The 19771-nt window shown below is 42.0% G+C and overlaps 1 protein-coding gene across 1 annotated transcript in view; it reads right to left on the bottom strand.

The window, feature by feature from the left end:
* The window catches only part of GOLPH3 (golgi phosphoprotein 3), a gene marked incomplete at its 5' end in the record, with an annotated part of 30216 nt that extends 18968 nt beyond the window's left edge, over positions 1-11248 (bottom strand). The window contains one exon of the mRNA XM_084278854.1: positions 11036-11248. Within this exon, the coding sequence (XP_084134980.1) occupies positions 11036-11248 (213 nt within the window). The remainder of the gene's footprint in view (positions 1-11035) is intronic.
* Between the last annotated feature and the right edge of the window lie 8523 nt (positions 11249-19771).

Below are 19771 nucleotides of genomic sequence, written 5' to 3'. Positions count from 1 at the left end.
AAGAAGTTTCAGAGGGAACATGGGAAAGGGAAAAAAACATGGTTGGGACAGACAGCAGAAGGCAAGAGCATCCCTTTCAATGACAACCCACTCTTTAATGAACAAGCTGCTTTCAAAACCTGAATACTGTTCACAACCTAAATAGCCATGGAATAGCTCAACAAAAAAATCTTCCTGTACTGGGCTACCAATACTGATGCCATTCATGAGCACAATTTGCTCCGAAAATATGAAATGCTTAATGCATAAGGTATCATGCACTATATTCATCACTACCTCCAGCTCCCTATTCTGGACCTCAGCAATGCTTACCTTGATCATCATAAATTTGACGTTGTATTATTTAGATCTGACAGGACAGCAATAGCATCCCTTTCCAATTCTCTGAAGTAGCAGCAAGTTCTTTCAAACATGCCTACTAGCCTATTATTAACCAGCACAAAGCACATACAGAACGTAATAATCCAAATCATCATCTGTCGCCTCTGAAGCCTACTGCAAAAGGCAGGCAGAGGCAACTGATCTCAAAATACAGGCTGCAGCGAGTTGTATTTCACAACGGACCTGAATGCTATTGTGACAGAACTCTCACTTTTTTAATCAAGGAGTTCCTCTCTGAAGTAGTGATTTTGGGTTCTAAGGAAAGGCAGCTGCAGAGAGGAAAGGAATAACAGTATATACTGTCAGGTGCACTGCAGCAAGTTAATTGTCAGTTGAAATTTTCATCTGCCTCAGCTTTCATGTCAAAGATGGCTGCTTCCTTCCTCCAGCATTGTATCTCCAACATAAGAATCCATTGCAAGCAACTTTGCAACCTTAATCTGCTTCACAGCTATGATTGTTGTTGACACTATTTTATTTTAAGAATATGAACGAGACGATTTAGAAGCACAGGGCTATCATGTTTCCCCCAGAAAGATTAGAAGCATTTTATTACAAGGTTTCCTTTGTGTAGCCTCTTCAACTAATACTACTACTTTGAATTTTCAAAACCAGTTGAAATCTCATAAAGAACTCATATAACACATCTCCTTAAAACTGTTCCCAAATCTAAAAAAGGCAAAATATAGAATGTAAGCAGTATGTATAGAAATGATAATGCAAATACCTCCTTTATTATAAAATATATTGTCACATAGAATTGTAATCTTTTCTGATGTCTCAGAAACTTAATTTTATGAATTCTCTATCCACCTATCATCAGAATTCTTCTACAACAGAAACACTACATTCTCTTGGATACTCTATGTAGAGCCATACAATGAAATGAAAACACTAGACAGCGGCAGGAGGAAACAAATAAGGATAAGTGAATGTCCACTTCAGATGCTTTTACATCATTCTGTGGTTCCTAATCTTTTGGCTAAAAGTGAAATTGCTGATGAGAAATTGCTAACCGTGATTGTAGGTAAGTATCTCTCTTCTTTGTCATAATGTCACTATAAGCAGATCAAAGTCAGTAACTGAGTTACTGTTATAAATTTATGGATACTTTTCATAGCAAAAAAAACCCTCTTAAAAGTTAGTACTTTATTTAGGAATCACAAAAGATTAAGAGTTGGAAGGGACCTCAAAAGATCATCTAGTCCAGCCCCCCGCCAAAGCAGGATCACCCAGACTAAATCACACTGGAACAGATCCAGGCAGGTTTGAATGTCTCCAGAGAAGGAGACTCCACAGCCCCTCTGGGCAGTCTGTCCCAGCCCTCACAAAGTTCCTTCTTAGATTCACATGGAACTTCCTCTGCTCCAACTTACACCCAATGTCCCTTGTCCTATAGCTGACATCACTGAGAAGAGCCTGGCGCCTTCCTCCTGAATCTCATCCTTTACATATTTATAAACATTAGTAAGGTCACCCCTCAGTCTCCTCTGGGCTAAAGAGGCCCAGCTCACTCAGCCTATCCTCATAAGGAAGGTGTTCCACTCCCTTCATCATCTCGGTGGCCCCTGCGCTGGGCTCTTACAAGGAGTTCTGGTTCCTTGTTGAACTGAGGGGCCAGAACTGGACACACTATTCCAGGTGCTGCCTCACCAGGGCAGAGCAGAGGGGCAGAAGGACCTCTCTTGGCCTACTAACCACCCCCTTCTAATACACCCCAGGATGCCATTGGCCTTCTTAGGCAGGAGGGCACACTGCTGGCTCATGCTCATCCTGCTGCCCACCAGGTCCCTCACATTATTCTATAAAGAGCAACCAGTACAATTTTCTGAACCTCTTGAAGGGGGCGGAAATCAGCCAGACTGATGCTATATATGCTTCATTTAATACTGATCATATCTTTGAAAGTATTTGTCCAACAAATATCATACCTGACTTTTTCAGCCAAACCAAAAAGCTTCAATCACATCCTTTTTCAGAACAGGGACTTCTTGTATTATAAAGAAGGTACATTTAAAAACAAAAAAACCCCAAACAAAACCAAACCACCAAACTCAAAGTTTTTTTCTTCTAGCATACCTAAAACTAAGCACAAATATCTCAAAAATGAACCCAAAATTTAAAAATCCACAAACTTTTCCAAGCTCTCCATGACAGATAGAAAAGCTGGTCAATACTACAAGATCTAACTATTCTGATAATTTGAAGCCCTTGCATTCTTTTGTGCAGCCAGCCAGCATTTGCTCTTCCTCAACCAGGTCCTGATAAATATTTCTTTAACACTCTGATTTAGCTATTCAAGTAACCTTAGACAGAATGCAAACATACACAGCACCTTGAACTCCAGTAAGAACTAATTAAAAGTCTTTTTACCAGCAAAATGAAACATATTTACAAGAAGCTGGGGGAAAATGATGCAAACAGTAGAAAAGATGGAAGAACAGAAAAAGGAAAAAGCTTCATTGCAACATTCGTTGAGGACAGGCTACAATGTTCAAAATTATTTGAACCCTCAAGGTAAATTTAGGCTGCTCTCACCACAGGTATCATCTTTTAAGAGTTGATCCACTTTAATGTTTGGGGGATCTGAAAGATCTGTTCTTTTCCTTCCAGTTCACATTATTGTAACTTAATCTACCTGATCAGGAGTGTAACCACTGCACAGAAGCTGCAGCTGTCAGTAAGTCTCAAACAAGAAAAGCAGACATGGTCAAATTATGCATGTGTTCTCCTGACTAGAGATTCTCTGTTACTTTCTAATATACATTCAATAAGCACATATCAATTTATTCTGTCTAATAGCTATACATTTATTATTTCTAAGAAAATCTTATACCCTGTGACTCTACAGTGCTGCACAATGCCGGACAGAACAAAAAAACCAAATTCAGATTCTCTGGCAGCGTTCTCTGGCAACACTACAATCAATTTCCCCTGGCAAGGAACTATGTGGTCTCACCCCAGCTTATTCACACTCAGATGAAAATATAATGCTCAGGGTTATGGTCTTGCTTAAACTCTTCAATAATAGTTTCAATCTCTTCTCTCATCTATGGAACTATAAGAAAAAACAGAAGAGGAAAATCCTCCACAATTCTGCAGAATTTTTTTTCTAATGTTGTGACAGCCAAACACTAGAAATACTTTGGGAAAGCAAGCATAGGTATTCAACAAATCACAGTATTGTTGACAACAAACCTGCTGGGTGTTTGATTAACCTACCACTGCTTTTAAGAATAATTAACAAACAGAAACTGCTGGCAACTTCTGGAAGAACTAAAGCCAAATGCTACTGCCCAGATTTTCAAGCACCGACACCTGTAGACATTATGTAGACATGTCTTCACCAAAATGAAGTTAATAAACAAATGTAATTTGGTGAAGAGGAAGCAATTAATACATGTACACTGCAGAAGCTTGACTAGACCCCTGAACAAATCAACACTTAAGAGTCTGACTGTTCATTTACGAATGAAAAGCCAAAACTTAGAAGCCTAGCTTTCAGCATGATTAAGGGTATGCACATGCAGATAATGACCCAAATTATTTGCATTGCTGTTGCAAAGCCGCCTTCCATCAGGGTCCAACCTCTATTCCTTTACCTGTTGCAAAATAAAGATTTTATTAATTTTATCCATCACCTGCAAATTTATTTCTATGCTACCAGATACTGTCACTGTCTCTGAGCTCAGCTGCTAGCTGAGGCTAAACCACAACAGCATAAAATCTGACATTTGAAAGAAATGTTTCATTAGAACTGGTGCTTAAATCTTCCACAACAGATATTTGACTGAAAAAAACCCAAGTCTTCCCCTAGCAATAAGCAAATACAGTAGGATCAGAAAAAACAGCTCACATCCTGCCTAGATATAACAATCAGATGCTCAGGACACAAATATTGCATACATTTAGTGTCTCCTAGTGGTAGGCTGACCCTGTCTGGCAGCTAAGTCCCACATAACTGCTCCCCCAATCTCCCCCACCAGAATGGGGGGAGAGAACAGGAAGAATACAAGTGAAAAACCAAACAAACCAACCAAAAACACTCACCACCTCCTACAGCCAGCCTGTTGCCCAGCAACAACCACATACCCTCCCCTCATTTTTTTTTTTTTCTATTGCAGACCTTGACACTTTACAGCATGGGATACCCCTCTGAGCAGCAGGGTCATCTTCCCAATCTGTCCCTCTTCCTAACCTCTTGCACACCCCAACCTGAGGGGGTGGGCAGAGTGAGAAACATCCATCTTGACACTGAATAAATACTGCTCAGCAACAGATAAAACAGGGAGGTGTTATCAACGCTGTTTTGGTCAAAAATCTTGAACATAGCACCATACTGGCTACTATGACGAAAAGTAACTGTCTGGGATCAGACAGGTTCAGTACTCTTCTCTTAAAATGAAAAACCTGACCTGAGGTGTGCATGTAATACAAGCAAAGCAGGTCTAATACTGGCTGACTAAACTATACGTGGAAATTTGAACTCGGACTAACTAGGCCACATTAAAACTAGAATTCCATGTTCCAGGCACAGAATTATTATGTACATATTGTATCTGCCCCCAAACAGAACAGCTATCCCTCTCTTCTACCTTTTTTTCTAGAGCTGTCAATTTAAAACGTTCCATCATTGCACTGTTCTCACTCTGAAAGGAACAAGTTCTTACATTTAGTACTCAACAGGTACTAACTGCAAACTGAAAGTCTCAGACGCTGAGTGCAGATGCTGCTGTAGCAGTAGTTCCATTTACATGTCCAGCACAGGCAGAACAGTTCTATTAAGTGTTTTGCAAGTGATTAAGTATAGATCAAACATCCATCTGGCACTTACCTCAGCCTGGCCAGTAACTGGTACACCTTTCTCCACTGCACAATGCAGGAGGAGACTGCAACATAACATATAAGGAATGCCTCTCTCAGGGTAGAGACTTTCAAATGTGGAAGTGACAAAGCAAAATCAAGTGTCTACTGAACTAAAACGTGCAGTGTGCTGTCTGGTACAAGAACGATTGGCTAAACAGAACCTCCACAGTACAGTCCATGTACACAAGACACCTAGCCTGGCAGTTAAGGACCCTGTAAATAATAGAAGAGTATTACATGATGCTATCTAGTAAGACCATAAAGGCAGATGACTAGAGAGTACAGCAATAAGCAGCTTACAAGTGCTTAAAAGTGTATCAGCGACAGAGATATGCACAACGCCCCACAGACTAATTTCTCAGTGTGATGAATACATCCTGTAACACAAAAATGTCACAGAACGGCTAGGCATGTAACACCTCTCCAATTTCAAAGATGTAGCTCACAAGGTCCATTGCAAACAGGGGAAAAAACCCAAAGGAAAAAGGGCTCAAATGCAGTAGGAGGGAGGTGGGGAAGACTTAACATGCGTAATACTCAGACTAACAGCTTAGTCACAGTACCACATACCTCCGCGCTCCTACTCACCTGGGCTTTCATGCAGCACACATGGAGTTGTGCACTCTTTTATGTCTAACTTTGCAATTTAAGTCTGAAAAGTTTATGTTAAATCATTCTACAGTTATATTTTATGCATATTGCATGAAGAAAATAAATTTATCCAAGACCTGTTTGCAAGCTGGTAAAAGTGGTACATAAGTTGACTACTGTTTTTCTTTCTTTACTGAAAGCAATGAGAAAACAGATTGAGAATGTTGTCCATGCAGGGCAAACCAAGCCACGTATTTACTCCAGACACTTTTACTTCAACTTCCCCTTCCCCCAGCAATGCAACACAGAAGTCAATGTGTACTCTCTAATAATTATGTGCTCTTTATTAAAGTCATTCTTGCATATACAGCCTGCAACACTTCACCTGGTCAATTTAGACTCGTAAAGGCACCCTGTTACACATTGCTTTACTAACTGAGATAAAGGCTACAGTACTGGAACTACTTCAGTAGCAAAGAACACCTCAAGTAACAGCACTTTTTCTTTCATTTCAAGCATTACTTTTCTGTCCCATGATTAGGTCTCTTCTACCAACTAACAGCACTACTTTCTTATATATACCCCATTCAAAATTTTTAATAAAACAGCTTGCTATAAGGAAAGAATGAAGAGTTAGTTAAATCATTGTTTCACACCACTTTGAAAAACTGAGAAACATCACTAGAAAGGCTTTGTCTTTGTCCTAACTGCACAGCTTGACATGAAGGAAGGAGCTACACTCACACAGATTAGCCTGCTATAAAGAGCAGGGACAGCCACACTAGTTGCATGCAAACCATGAACACCATTTCAACACAAAGCCAACTCATACCCAAAATGCTGCCTCCAAATCAGCATGTTCTTGAGTCCAAAGGTAGGGTTTACTCAGCAGCAAGGTAAAGAAACATTGACTGCATCTTGGACAGTGCAGAATTCGGGTACTACACCTCCTCCACCTCCTACCTCCTGCTAGCCTCCAATTTACATATCGATATGAAATTTTTAAAAGGGCAAAAAAAGTAGGCAACTATGAAAGAAGGAATTTTTCATCACAGACATTACACACTTTGTTGTTATTAGGCCCTGGACACATGAGAAAAAGAATGTCTTTGTCAAGTGTTTAACAGAGTCATATGTCATTCTTCTACTCAAATGCAAATTCCCAGCAGACGCCTCTACATGTTTCTCTCAACTGTCTCAGAAATTTTCCAGTAAAACTTCAGAACTTCTTAGTTTACATTCAGACTGTTGAAACTTTTTTTTTTTTAAAATAAGGGAAAAACCAAAAAGACTAACAAGATACAAAAAAAGAAATAAAACAGCACCACTGAAGCAGGCAAACTAGGTCCCTAATAACTCACTTACATACATAGAAAAATATAAGCTGTAGGCCTTTCACATCAAGTATATGGACAAAAAGTTATGCTGCAACATTAAATATTCAGCAATAAATGCTGTTTCTGAAGGCCAATCATGAAAAGCAAAGATATGATTTCTGTACCTAACAAAGTTCTTAAGCCTTAATTCACTCTCACAAATCACATTTAAGTTTTACCAAAGGAAGGGTAAATAAAACCTGAAATGTTTACTGTTGTAGTACACTGCAGTACATGATTATTATTTCTGCACATTTCACCTGAGTTTTCTTCCAGCAAATAAGGAATTAATTACAAATCAAATATTCTACCTTAGTAGGTGCCACGTCTCTATAGCTGGGGTTTTTTTTGTTTAGCTGTGGTACACTGTGTGCATTGTTGTATAAGAACAGAGTCCCAGCATGTACCAAGGGAATTACACACAAGAAAAGGAAAAAAAAACAAACCAACCCTACAAGTACAAAAAACTTACATGGAGTAACAGTTACAGGGTACAGCCATCTAGCAACCTCTCAGCTTTCTATGGGACTGAGTTACAAGATGTCTGGAAGAGCTGCAATGAACAAACTGGCCTGTACTCATCTCCTCGCTGTCCTTTACTCATCTCTTAGCTGTCCTCCATAAATAAGCTAACATCTAATAGTTGTCACTCCCTTCTTTTTGGACTGATGACCTCAGACACTTCAGCAGTTCTACAGAATAACCTCCCTTTTAGTGTGGCTTTGACATACCCTACTGCAAGACTATTTTTAACTAATACAGCAAAGTATTTTATTTCAGTGAGTATTTCTCATTCCTATAGCAACAGGTTATTGCTCTACTCGAAGTAGATGAACTCCCTTCCCCAGCCATCTTTCTGAAAGGTTTCCAAATAAGCAGAGGTGTTCTTGTGATGCTCCCCAAAGAATTCTAATAACGTACTCTGTTCCAGGATACTACCTGCTGCTCCTAAGACACTGCATCTGCCATGCTATTCAAGTGTGCATATTTCAGCACATATTTCTTAAACAACCTGTATTCCAAGGTCAAGATAGGAAGAGTTATGTATACACTGAAGATACAAATGGCAGAAGAACCACTGGTAGAAAAGAGCAACCAGTACACATACAGCCAGTATAATTTAACTAGGCTGAAGTGGGGAGCAGGGCAGGGGGGAGTTACGTCCAGGAAGCATGTGTGAATGTAGTTAACTGTATTCCAGCACTAAGAACAGGATTGAGGTGTGCTGCCTATGTTTCAGGGCTGAGCTTATATTGCAGTAACAACCAGGCTGCAAATCAAAAGTTCTGCTGTGGTTGTTACCATCACCATGCTGTCCTCAAAAGAGGATTCACATAAACATTTAACAGCCTCCTACAAACACAGAACTCAGTCCATCACTGCTTGAACCTTCCTGAAAAAAATCTCTCCTAAGAGTAAAGGAGCTGTCATTTACACTTACAAATTGCAAATGGCAGTTTCTTATACATAAAGTATACTGCACACAATTTTCAAGGTGTTAAGCCATATTCACCAGTGTTTAGCATTAGAAAAAAAGTTACCCCAAAGACCAAAAGCTAAAGTTATCAATGCAGTTATCAGTGATTTCTCTGAGACAGAAGATATTTTTAAGGAAACATGTGCTTTGACCAATTCATACTCCATTTTCACATATTATTCATTTATTTTAGATCCAACATTAAATTACTTTATCCTGTTGGAATGAACAGGCAGCAAACAGCAGCTTTAAATATACTGCGTTTCAGTTAGGCTTATAGCTCACACACCTGCCTTTGCCTTGTGTGCAACACCTCACGCACACCTAGTCTATGCATGGCTTGTACAGGGGAGTACAAGCAAACCCCAAACCACAACACAAACCCTAGTGATTCATGCCAAATGAATCTCAAAAACATCGCATGCTACAGTTTCTGCACCTAAACCCCCCAAGCCTAGAGATGGCATTATCATTTGTCTTATCTGATGTGTCAACTGGAAAATCCCACGGGAGTTATGGATATCTGTGCCATTGTAATCAGTCCTCTTTTCCACACAAAGGAATATAATTTGCAGCGTGTGCCACTGCTGCACTTAGCTAAGGTAGATGATTTGTAATTTTCATGCATACCACTGCAGAGTGGGATTTTTTGGCCCAAAGTTAACTATTAATTTTTGACATACTAGGAAGACTTGTACCATGTATCTTTCTAGACAGAATGCTTCCTACCTACAAAATTGTTACAGCCTAAGGCCCACAAGTTAGCAGATTTAGCACACAGGCTGTGTAAAGAGATCACCATGTTTGTACCACCTTCCTCAAGGCAAGGCATCCTAGGCAATCCCACCAGGTACCTGACTTGTCACACCTAACTCACTTTTCTGCAACTATTCACATGTGTAGAAAGAGAAATGTACATATGCATGAGTCTTCACTCCAATAGGAGATCCACACATCAGTGTGATTATCTACAGAGTTTACTAGGATATCATGGCAAGGTCCGTCCAAAAAAAGGGGTTTATAAGAATATAGCCTAAAATACACTATGTGAGAGAGAAATAAAATGCATTATTGTATCAGGTATATACATAGATATATCCACCTGCATTAAAAAACCCCAACAAACAAAACCACAACAATGTTAACCAGGAAAAACTACTCCTTAACCTATCCATTATCAGCCAGCAAATTTATTTTAGATGCAATGCACTATCAAGGAACACACAACACAGGAGCTTCCTTTCCCCCTATTAACCATGTTCTCATGAATATGCAGAGTTTTCAAAGACTTCCACACAAATCAATGAACTGGTTTAATTTATTTACTTAACACTACAAAAACAAACAAACAAAAAAGGACAGATTGTTTAATTAAATCCATATCATAACTTCTATCTGAAATAAAGGCGTATTACACTTCACCATACAGCACATCTAATTAAACTGTTGCCCCAGTAGGACTGTCTTCCTGCAGTGTGCAGACTTTTTCTATCGATTGCCTCTTTCAAACAGAACAGAAGTCTAGCACGCTGGGAGAAGTACACCTTCCTTAACGACTGACACTCACAGTATGATGAGGAACAATTAAGCTACAGATTCAGTAAAAACAGGCAATTATACAAACGTGCCATTTCCTCATTTTGCCACACTCCTCATTACTCAAGGCCTACTTCTGTCCCATGTATCTCCTGCAATTTTAACGAAATTTTTCACATGCAATAGTCTGGAAAGTCTTAGTAGGAAGGGCTACTAAGCATCCTAAAGCACCTGAGAACCCCATAATACCATATGTGTAGTGTCTAACATAACAGATTGGAGTAAACAAGTCTTCCTCATTAGAGCCATTGGTAAATTGTAGTAGCATAACTATCACAGCTCTACCCAGGCCTGCAAATCAAGGTTGGCTAGAGGCCCTGGTCCTAATCTCCAGGTCCCCATCTTTTCCCGACACCTACACTGCATTCCTTCAAACGCTACAGACGAGACTCCTGCGAAACGCACATCCAAAGGGCAACAGAAACTCCGTCAGGCTGCCCCCGTCCCCAAAACCTTCCCCACCTCCTCCAAAACCCGGAGCCTGTTCTAGCATGCGGCCCTACCCACAGCAAATCCGTCCCTGTCCCCAGCAACGCCTCTGCCCCGAACCCGCAGCAACACTCGCCCAGCAGCGCCCTTGCCCACGTCCCATCCGCATCCTAACAACACACAGGCCCCCCGACTAACCGGTACGCCCCCCAGGCGCCCCTTTCCCAGACCCCGCACCCCCGGAACTCCTCACCCAGTCGCTACCCAGCGCCCCTCACCTCGGCCCGCCCCAGCCCCACCGCCACGGCCGCGGCCGCACCTCACGGTCCTTGAGGCCCAGGAGCAGCACCTCCTCCATCAGGGTGAGCCGCGTTTCCTTGGAGTCGCCCTTCTCGTCGTCGCCGGATTCGTCCCGGCGGCCTTCATCCTCCGGGCCGCCCCCCGCTCCCCGCTCCTTGTCGGCGGCGGCGCTGCGGGAGGCCTCGGTCCGGCGCTGCACTAGGCCGGAGCTGCGCTGGGTCAGGGAAGTCATGGCTGCAGGCGGCGGGAGGGCAGAGGCCCGCCGCGGGGAGAGGGGCTCGGCGACAGCGCGGGAGGCGGGGAGAAGAAGGGACGAAAACCGTTCCCGCCCCCGCCCTATCTGCACCGGAGCAGCTGCCGGCTGAAGAGAGTCATGGGGAGCGGGGTTCGGCCGCGGCGGGGTGGGCGGAAGCAGCGGGGGCCGGCGTCCCCCCCTGCGGTGGCCGAGCTGGCACAGGCAGCTTCTCCTCCAATATGGCGGCGCCGGCTGATGTCAGCGGAGGATGTGGCAGCGCTGGGCGGCGGGGGGGACCGGAAAGGGCCGCGGGCGGGGGGGGGGGGCGGGGGGGGAGGGTCCGCCCTGGGCGAGGGGGCGGGGCGCCCAGGGGGTGCGATTGACGGGCTGGGGGTGTAGGGGTGTCAGTCGGTGGCCGTTAGCGAGCGCTCTGGGAGAGAGGGGCCGGCCGGCTGCCTCCCGCCGCGACGTAACCCCAGGGTGGCGCAGTGCAGCCTCCTACAGTGTTTATTTCTTAAATAAGTTACTTACAATCCTTTTTTAGCAACCTCGAGTCCGCTTGATTTCACTCTCAGCCACGAGACCGCGTCTCGTTGCTAGTGCGGCCCCCCAGGAATCGATCTCCGTGCGTGTGTGTGTGTGTATTGTGTATATACTCATCAGCCCAACTCAAGAGAGCTCTCAACAGCCTTGGCTTCAGATGTAGGAGGGGGAGTCCCTCGGTTCTGCTGTCAACGAGCCCCTTCTCACGCCTCCAGCCCTTTCAAAAGCAGCACACGCCAAAAAAAAACCCAGAAAGCCCCACTCACCTGGGCCAAGTCCCATGCCTGTTTCCAGGTCATGTGTTTTGTTGCACAATAAAGGTGCTTATCATGCAAGGATGGCCGGTAGGTCTCAGTCCACACCTAGGATATTGCATTTGGTCATGTTTGTATACAAAATATATGTATAGAAAATGAAATATCCATGATATACATTAAATATGTATATAAACAGAAAATTATTTTCAGGTCATTTTGTTAAGAGCTCCAAGTCACTTTTTAAGTGACCTTAGCCTCCCTTATTTTCCACACCCCCTATTCTGTAATCATCTGATATGGCGACTCAGTGATAATTCAGTATAGCTTCTTTGAGATCACTGATAAGAAGTAATAGCAGACAGGAAAAGCTGATCCCTGGAGGATCTGAATCATTCACGAAAAGTGTTTGCTGATCATTCCTCTTCTGTGTTTTTGGACCTGTTAATTGTTCACAGCCCATTCACTGTGTGACATTCTGATTATTTTTTTTAATTAAAGGTCAAACATCAAAGGAGAGCACAAGGATATATCATCACTGTTTCTTTTATCAAAAAAACATTTTCATAAAGAAGAGATACCACAATAATGTTACAGGATCTGTCTTCTGGAAATGTCTTTTCTTGTTAGTAATTATACTGAAATATTTATTAATATATGCTTTTTGAAACCTCCTGTGTGAGCCACTTGGATATTTTGCTGAGGATTACAATCAAGATGACAAGCATGCAATTAACCTGGGTTGTCCCTTTCACCCTCTTTTATCATAGTCACTATCTTAGCTTTCTTCCTGTTCTTTGGAAGTCACAAGATTTATCAAGACTCAGAGATGTAAAAGAGGTTCCAAAAAGCTCATTTAAATACCTGAATGCAGGTTACCTTAACTTGCTGACACCTGGCTTTGCTACTGCAGTTCAATTTTTTTCTTAAAGTACACCGTCAGTGGAAGTATATAATCTTTGTCCCGTAAGATAATATTTACCTGTTTACCCAGAATACAAAGGTATTTCTTGAACTCTTTTTTAAAAGCAGTGTTAACAATTTTTAAATTTCTCTTTAGTAAAATCGTTGTTAGAATTGCCTTGCACCTACATTCAGTAGCCTGTTTCTTTGGCAAAAATTCTTCATCATCACATACTTTTTCTGAAATTCCTATATTTAATTAACAAAGCAATATTCTCCGTTCTTATCAATACAATGCACTCTTCAAACTGTTAAATTTATTTTCACTTTCCCAATACACTAGTATGGCGTTATAACTACATCTGGGTTTTGTCATGATTACATTTTAAGGGTTGACTGATTGAATGTTCATTACCAATTCCAATTATTTATACTTTTTTTCTTTAAGTCCTTTTTTCAGACCCTCAAAGGACTCATCGTTATGTAATTTGGTGAAAATATTTTTTTTTAACTAGGAGCTAGTTATATTACTGATTTGCCCACTTTCCTGGTTCTCACTACAAAAGTCATCAAATTAGTATTACTTGTAGGTTAATAAGAATTTTTAATTTTGTTGATCAATTTAATTTTTATTCGGGTGGTACTATGAAGTTCCTTATATTCAAGAGTCACTTTTCTGACTTAGAAACTCATGTGTTTGCACAAATTGAATGGTGTAATTTCAAACAAATACATTTTTTCATTACTACATTCAGTTCTGATTCTTTATCTAATGAACCTAAACTAATAAGCTCAGTGTGAATCTGTCGGGGAAGGCAGCAGGCCTGCCGGCGGCCTAGGCCTCCTCACCAAAGACATAGGCCCTGACAATATCCCCGAGTTCCCGTGAGGCAGGAAAGTTACTCATACTGACAGGATTTTGGTAATCACATTCTCAAAACACGGCGGTCTTGAAGACGGGGGTACAGACTGCCCTAACCCAAAAAGGAGTTGTGGGAAGGTACTTGGGAGTAACGGAACATGTTAAGAACCAGGCATAATAGGTGATCAAAACAGGAGGCATGCAGATGCTTTTAGACATCAAAGGTAAACTAAGGATGTTTAGCTGTAAGATATGCATATCAGAACTCGTTATAAACACTAACCAATCAGTGTGGTGTGAACAGTATGTGTAACCGATTAGCAGGTTTTTAGCTTGCCACGTCTGCAGTAACAAATGTATATAATCTGTGTGATTTCGCTTCACCTAAAATTCATATTGAATTGCCCGTTGCCCGTCACCAATCTCCACATGAATCAAACTACAAATGCAAATAATTTCATTTTGAGACAATTTTACAGGGTTTTTTACAGTGTAACACTAATAGCCAAAACCAAAATTTGAATGAGACAGGTAGCAAACAAGGCACATTTCAGCACGTGACTTCATTGGTGTTGGTGCTTTCTGCATGACTGAGAGCTAGTGCATTAGTGGGGAGCACTCAGCTGCCTGGGTCTCCATCTAGGAGATCCTGATGCACTCGTCACAACCTCCCTACTTGCAATCCATTTTACAGTACTATGCTCTGTTTGATTGTCGTGGTTTCACCCGGCTGAGGGCCAAGATCCACGCAGCTGCCTGCTCCTTAAAGGAAAAGAGCAGGTTAAAGGGAAGGGGAGGGGGGGTTGAGAAGTAAGGGAAGGGAAAAGGAAGAGAAAGGGGCAAATAACCCCAAGATCAAGAAATTAAGAGGCCCGTGGGTTGGGATAAGGATAGTTTACTAAGATAACAGAAAGATACAATGTAACAATACTAACAGGACTTCAAAGCAAAAATATATGAAGCTGTTGCTACACAATGCAGTTTCTCACCAAACCACACAACTCAGGCCGTGCCACCCAGAGCCGTCCCAGAACCCGACCGTCCCCCAAGAACCGCGCGTCCCAGAGCCGCCCCAGGCCTTCCTCCCGTCAGCCCCCGATATCCTGGGCAGGACGTAACTGGCGTGGAATACTCTCTTTGGACAGTTGGGCCACCTGTCCTGGCTTCGCCCCTCCTTTCTCATGAAGAGCTGAGAAAGTCCTTGACTGTCTGACAGCAACTAGAAACATCAGGGTGTTATCAGCACTACTCCCATTTTACTCTCAAACGCAGCATTCATCTGCTGTTACAAATGAAATTAACTCCATCCTGACCAAAACCAGGACATTGATAAATATTTCTGAGTTATGCGTGTCTTTAGCAGGAGATCAGAAGTTTGTAATCCCTGACACTCTGCTTGGCACTGAGTGGTGCAGTGTGTGGTTCATGTCATTTCGGTTGTCACTGGGCATCTCACTGAGTACAGACTTCCCTTCCTCCACTAACCCCAATGCCAGTGGCATCCAGCCTAAGAGCTGGGGCCTTAAATCTTTGATATGTTTTGTTAAGAAGTAATAATGCAAAAGCACAGACTAGTTGATAAACAATTTTGCTCGGTTTGCAGTAAATTGAGCTTGTAACGCATTTCTGTTTAGTCTTAAACCTACACCTGGCAGAAATTCTGTTAACAGTTGCTGATGAGTCTACGTTATCTTTACTAAATGCAGTAGACTTCCAAAGTGGCTAGGTTTTTTGAACTGCTGCTAGCCCACTGGGAAGTTGAAATATAAGGGAAAATAGCAAAAGCATGAATCATAGACTCTTACTTTGCTTTGTGCTAGTTGCAGTTGACATGGTTTAACTCACCACGGGAACAGAGCTTACCTTCATGATATCAGGAAAAAAAATGATTGACAAACCAACTGAAAATGTCTGTTGGGACAACAGGTCAAGCAACAAGTAATTTTTATTTAACACCTGAAGCAAGAAGTCACCAGCTATTAACTATCAACACACGTATTGTAACTTGAATGTCACGAGTATGACGAACGGCTGGTTAAAGCAAGAAGTTGTGGCTGTCTCATCCTAACAGATGTGCCACGCTCTGAAACTTAAGATGTAGGGACAAATCCTAGTGCTGCTGTCATAGCATCATAACAAGATACTGCTGGGCAGATTTTTCCCTTGATTAGATGAGTAGCATGTCAATGATTTGAAGTTGATACCGAGAATACAGAAGGTGTTTTTCTAGAAGGCGGCTGCTGGCGAATACAACTTCATCATCTCATAGTTTCACCAGTCAAACTTGTTTACGTTCCTGCCAGTGTCTCCCATTCCCTCCCAGTGAAAGTTTGCCACTCCTAATTATGCCACTGAAAACATGTGTCAGGTGCAGCTGTGGCCTGAATCCCTGTAAGGATCTAACTTAAAAACAACAGTAGAAAAAAAGGTCTGTTTACCTGTCAGGGAACTACTGACAGGGCAGCCTCACAAACAGGCACCATATCATTACTGAAGGAACACCAAGCTGGCAGGGGGACAGGAATTTCTTAAGCCAAACCATCTTTCAAGCCATGCTGAATACAAATTCACTGCTTAAGTGCTAGAATAGACATTAATGCCAGAAAACAGCTGGAAGGAGCAAGCTACCTTGAGGTTTGTTCTGTCTAGTATTCCCAGTGTGATGTACAAGAACAGGATTCTCGCTTCCAATAAGAATCCAGATGCTGACTGGTATAGTAATAAGAGAAGGAGCTCAGAGGTAGGGCATGAGAACTGAGCAGACTAATGTGTGATACTGTAAGGGTGATGAAACTATAGTTTTATCAACTGACCGTTGAAATCACATCTAGAACACAGTGGTCCTGTGATCTCTGTCTTTCAGTTTCAGCCATGCCTCTTTTACTGGTGCTGTTATTCTGGTTACTAAATAAATCCCTCACTAGCCAGTGCAGGCCATCTGGGATTTTCATGTCATTTTTAGGAACGAACTTTCCAACACCAGCAGCACATTTTTCTAAGCAAAGAGCACCTACTGATACAGCTCTTTCTTTCCATACAACAAACCCTTGGGTTTGACAGCTTCTAATGCCCAATATTTAGACATTGTTTAAGTGATTAGTTTACAAAATCAAAGTTTGCCAACATACTTTTTCCAGGAAGCTTCTTTTTAAGCCTCTCCCTTGAGATGATTTAGGGATGATGTTCTAGGCTTCTCAAAAATATGAAGGGTTACTAGTTTCAGTGGTATAGCACCAGCTGTTAACACTAGATATTACAAAATCAGGTGCAGCCACTAAGTCCCTAACAAGGGGCTTTGAGTTTAAAATGTAGTGCTGTTTTTAATTTTTGTATGTAAAAAATAACTTGTGGGCTTTTTTTTAGCGACAGAGCAACAGGCATTTTAGGAAGACCAAATGCAGACACCGAGAGATGTTATTTACTCATTTCCAAAAAGGTTTTCTTTATTTCAGGTATTTCCAGATCCTGTCATTTTCTCATCATCTGCAGAGTTCAAATGATTGCTAGTTCCTGATATCTTTGTATTGTAATAGCATCATCCTCCTTGCATCTGAGTGATAGCGTTCGGTAGCAAGAATCTGTACTGGCTATATTAATATTACAAATACAGTACTGAAATAATAAGGACAAAAATACCAGTCAAGGTGCTGTTTGTAATGAAGATGTGCTTTCATTTCTGCACAGGGGGTTCTGTTCATCCAGCATCACTAGGAAAAATGTGCAGCTTCCTTAACAGGTGTTCATTGTGTCCTGTGAAGCCTCCATCGAAAGTGACCCTCACTGGTATTTTGGAAAAAGTGAAAATGTTTGGTGCAATGAATTTTATATAAAGTCAGTTTTGAAAAATCTGTATTTCACATCCTAATGTAACAAATGCTTTACTATTTGGTCCTTGTAAAGTATATAAATACTCATCAACTCATTAAAGAAATACATAAAGCCAGATGGTGCAAAGAAAATGTTTCCATGGAGTTGTAATTTGCAAGATAAATAGTGATTAGAACAGTATTCTTGTTGTCTAATTAGAGAGTACTTGTGCTCATTCAGAAGTGTGTGTAGAATAAATGTTGATTACTTTGGGTAGGTTTGCACTTTCTTGTTACCACTGAAGACCCAAGCGAAGAGAATCAAATGGTGAGTGGCAATCTTAGAACACAGCAAATGTGAGGCAAATGGAGCCATGGGGTCAGTCTGGGAGAAAAATACGGATTCCAGGAACTAGTGGTCTGTCAACTCAGCAAAGATGTGTGAGCAGCTGTGATGGGGAAATGGGAGAATAATCTAGAAATGTTGGGCAGCAGCCATCTCTGAGCCTCTGTAAAGACTGTTGTAAATGAGGTAAAGCTGCATTTCTGAGGTACCTCGTTCCTGAAAAATCAACCAGGTGCAATGCAGTGCCTGTGTTGCTCCTGGCAGAAGCTGCATACCCTGCTTGTGCTGGGTGGTTTGTTCTGACAGCAGCCAGGAGGTTGTGTGATCACAGTGTATACCTCAAGGTTTTTAAGTTTGGCACAGATGATAACGCCTTCCAAAATACCTTCTATCCAGGGAGCAAAAAAAAAAACGGGTGAACATTTGCAGATTTAATAGGATTTAACATCCTGGGCTCCATCAGAAGAGGAGTGGCCCTCTCTACTCTGCCCTCATGAGACCCCATCTGGAGTACTGTGTCCAGATCTGGGGGCCCCAATACAAGAAAGACATGGAACTATTGGAGAGAGTTCAGATGATCAGAGGGATGGAGCACCTCCCCTACAAAGAGAGGCTGGGGGAGCTGGGCTGGTTCAGCCTAGAGAAGAGAAGGTTGGGGGGGGCATCTCATTGCAGCCTTCCAGTACCTGAAGGGAGCAGAGAAACAGGAGGGGAATCAACATTTTAAAAGGGCAGACAATGGCAGGACAAGGGGGATGGAGTGAAGCTAAAGGAGGGGATGTTTAGATTAGATATTAGGGGGAAGTTTTTTACAGAGAGAGTGGTGAGGGGCTGGAACAGGCTGCCCAGAGAGGTGGTGGATGCCCCATCCCTGGAGATGTTCAAGGCCAGGTTGGATGGGGCCCTGTGCAACCTTGTGTAGATCCAGGCCTGGAGGTTGGTGTCCCTGCCTGTGGCAGGGGGTTGGAGCTCTGTGATCCCTGGGGTCCCTTCCAACCCAGACCAGTCTATGATTTTGTGTAGGCATTTCTGGTTATATTGCTCCTCAGTTCATTCAAGAATAAAACCAGGTTGGAAGCAAGTCTAATTACTTTGTTACATTTAGTGTTGGCCTTGAAAACACAGAAGTAGTGTATCTTGTGTCAATCAAGTGTAAGAGAGCTCTACATCTTGCTGTCTTGCTCTGAACTTTGCCCAGTTGTTGCCATCACAATTTGCTAGACACCAGACATAGATTTGACTAGGAGAGAGTGAGAAAATTCCTGGAGATTTTTTTTTTTTGTAGAAGATGTACTTGCTCTTAGCTGGAGGAGTTCAGAAGTGAGACTGCTCACTCAGCAGCAGAGCAGCCCACTATCACTGCCTTTTTTCTCCTTTGCCCTGTATTCAGGTGTCTCCAATGACTGTAAGGCTGTAAGGCAAAAAAGCTTGAGGATATTGTCCCATGAACATTTTCCCACAGGGTTAAAACACACCAAATGTGGATTGATTTTCTATGGGTTACTTCTGCACTGAATTATATCTGTGTAACACGATCTATCTCCAGTACTGCGAAGTGACATTATCACTAGATCATTTCTGTGTGATGGCATTTAGAGAGATTTCACTGGCTATCACTTTACCACCCATGCAAACATCTGTTAACACCTATGATACAAAAGAGCTGTTATTCAAATAGAAACTACTTCATAGGGGCTGCACAAAGAATATTTCATTTAAATCTACACTGCAGACCACATTCTTAGTTCAAATTCAAATAATACTTTGAATGTTTGGGACAAATGCCGCTTAGGACACTACCCGCAT

Source organism: Gallinula chloropus (genome assembly GCF_964237585.1).
Source record: "Gallinula chloropus genome assembly, chromosome: Z".
In the NCBI taxonomy this organism is placed as follows: domain Eukaryota; kingdom Metazoa; phylum Chordata; class Aves; order Gruiformes; family Rallidae; genus Gallinula; species Gallinula chloropus.
Note: the sequence above shows the minus strand (reverse complement) of the source record. Positions and strands in the feature narration are given on the sequence as shown.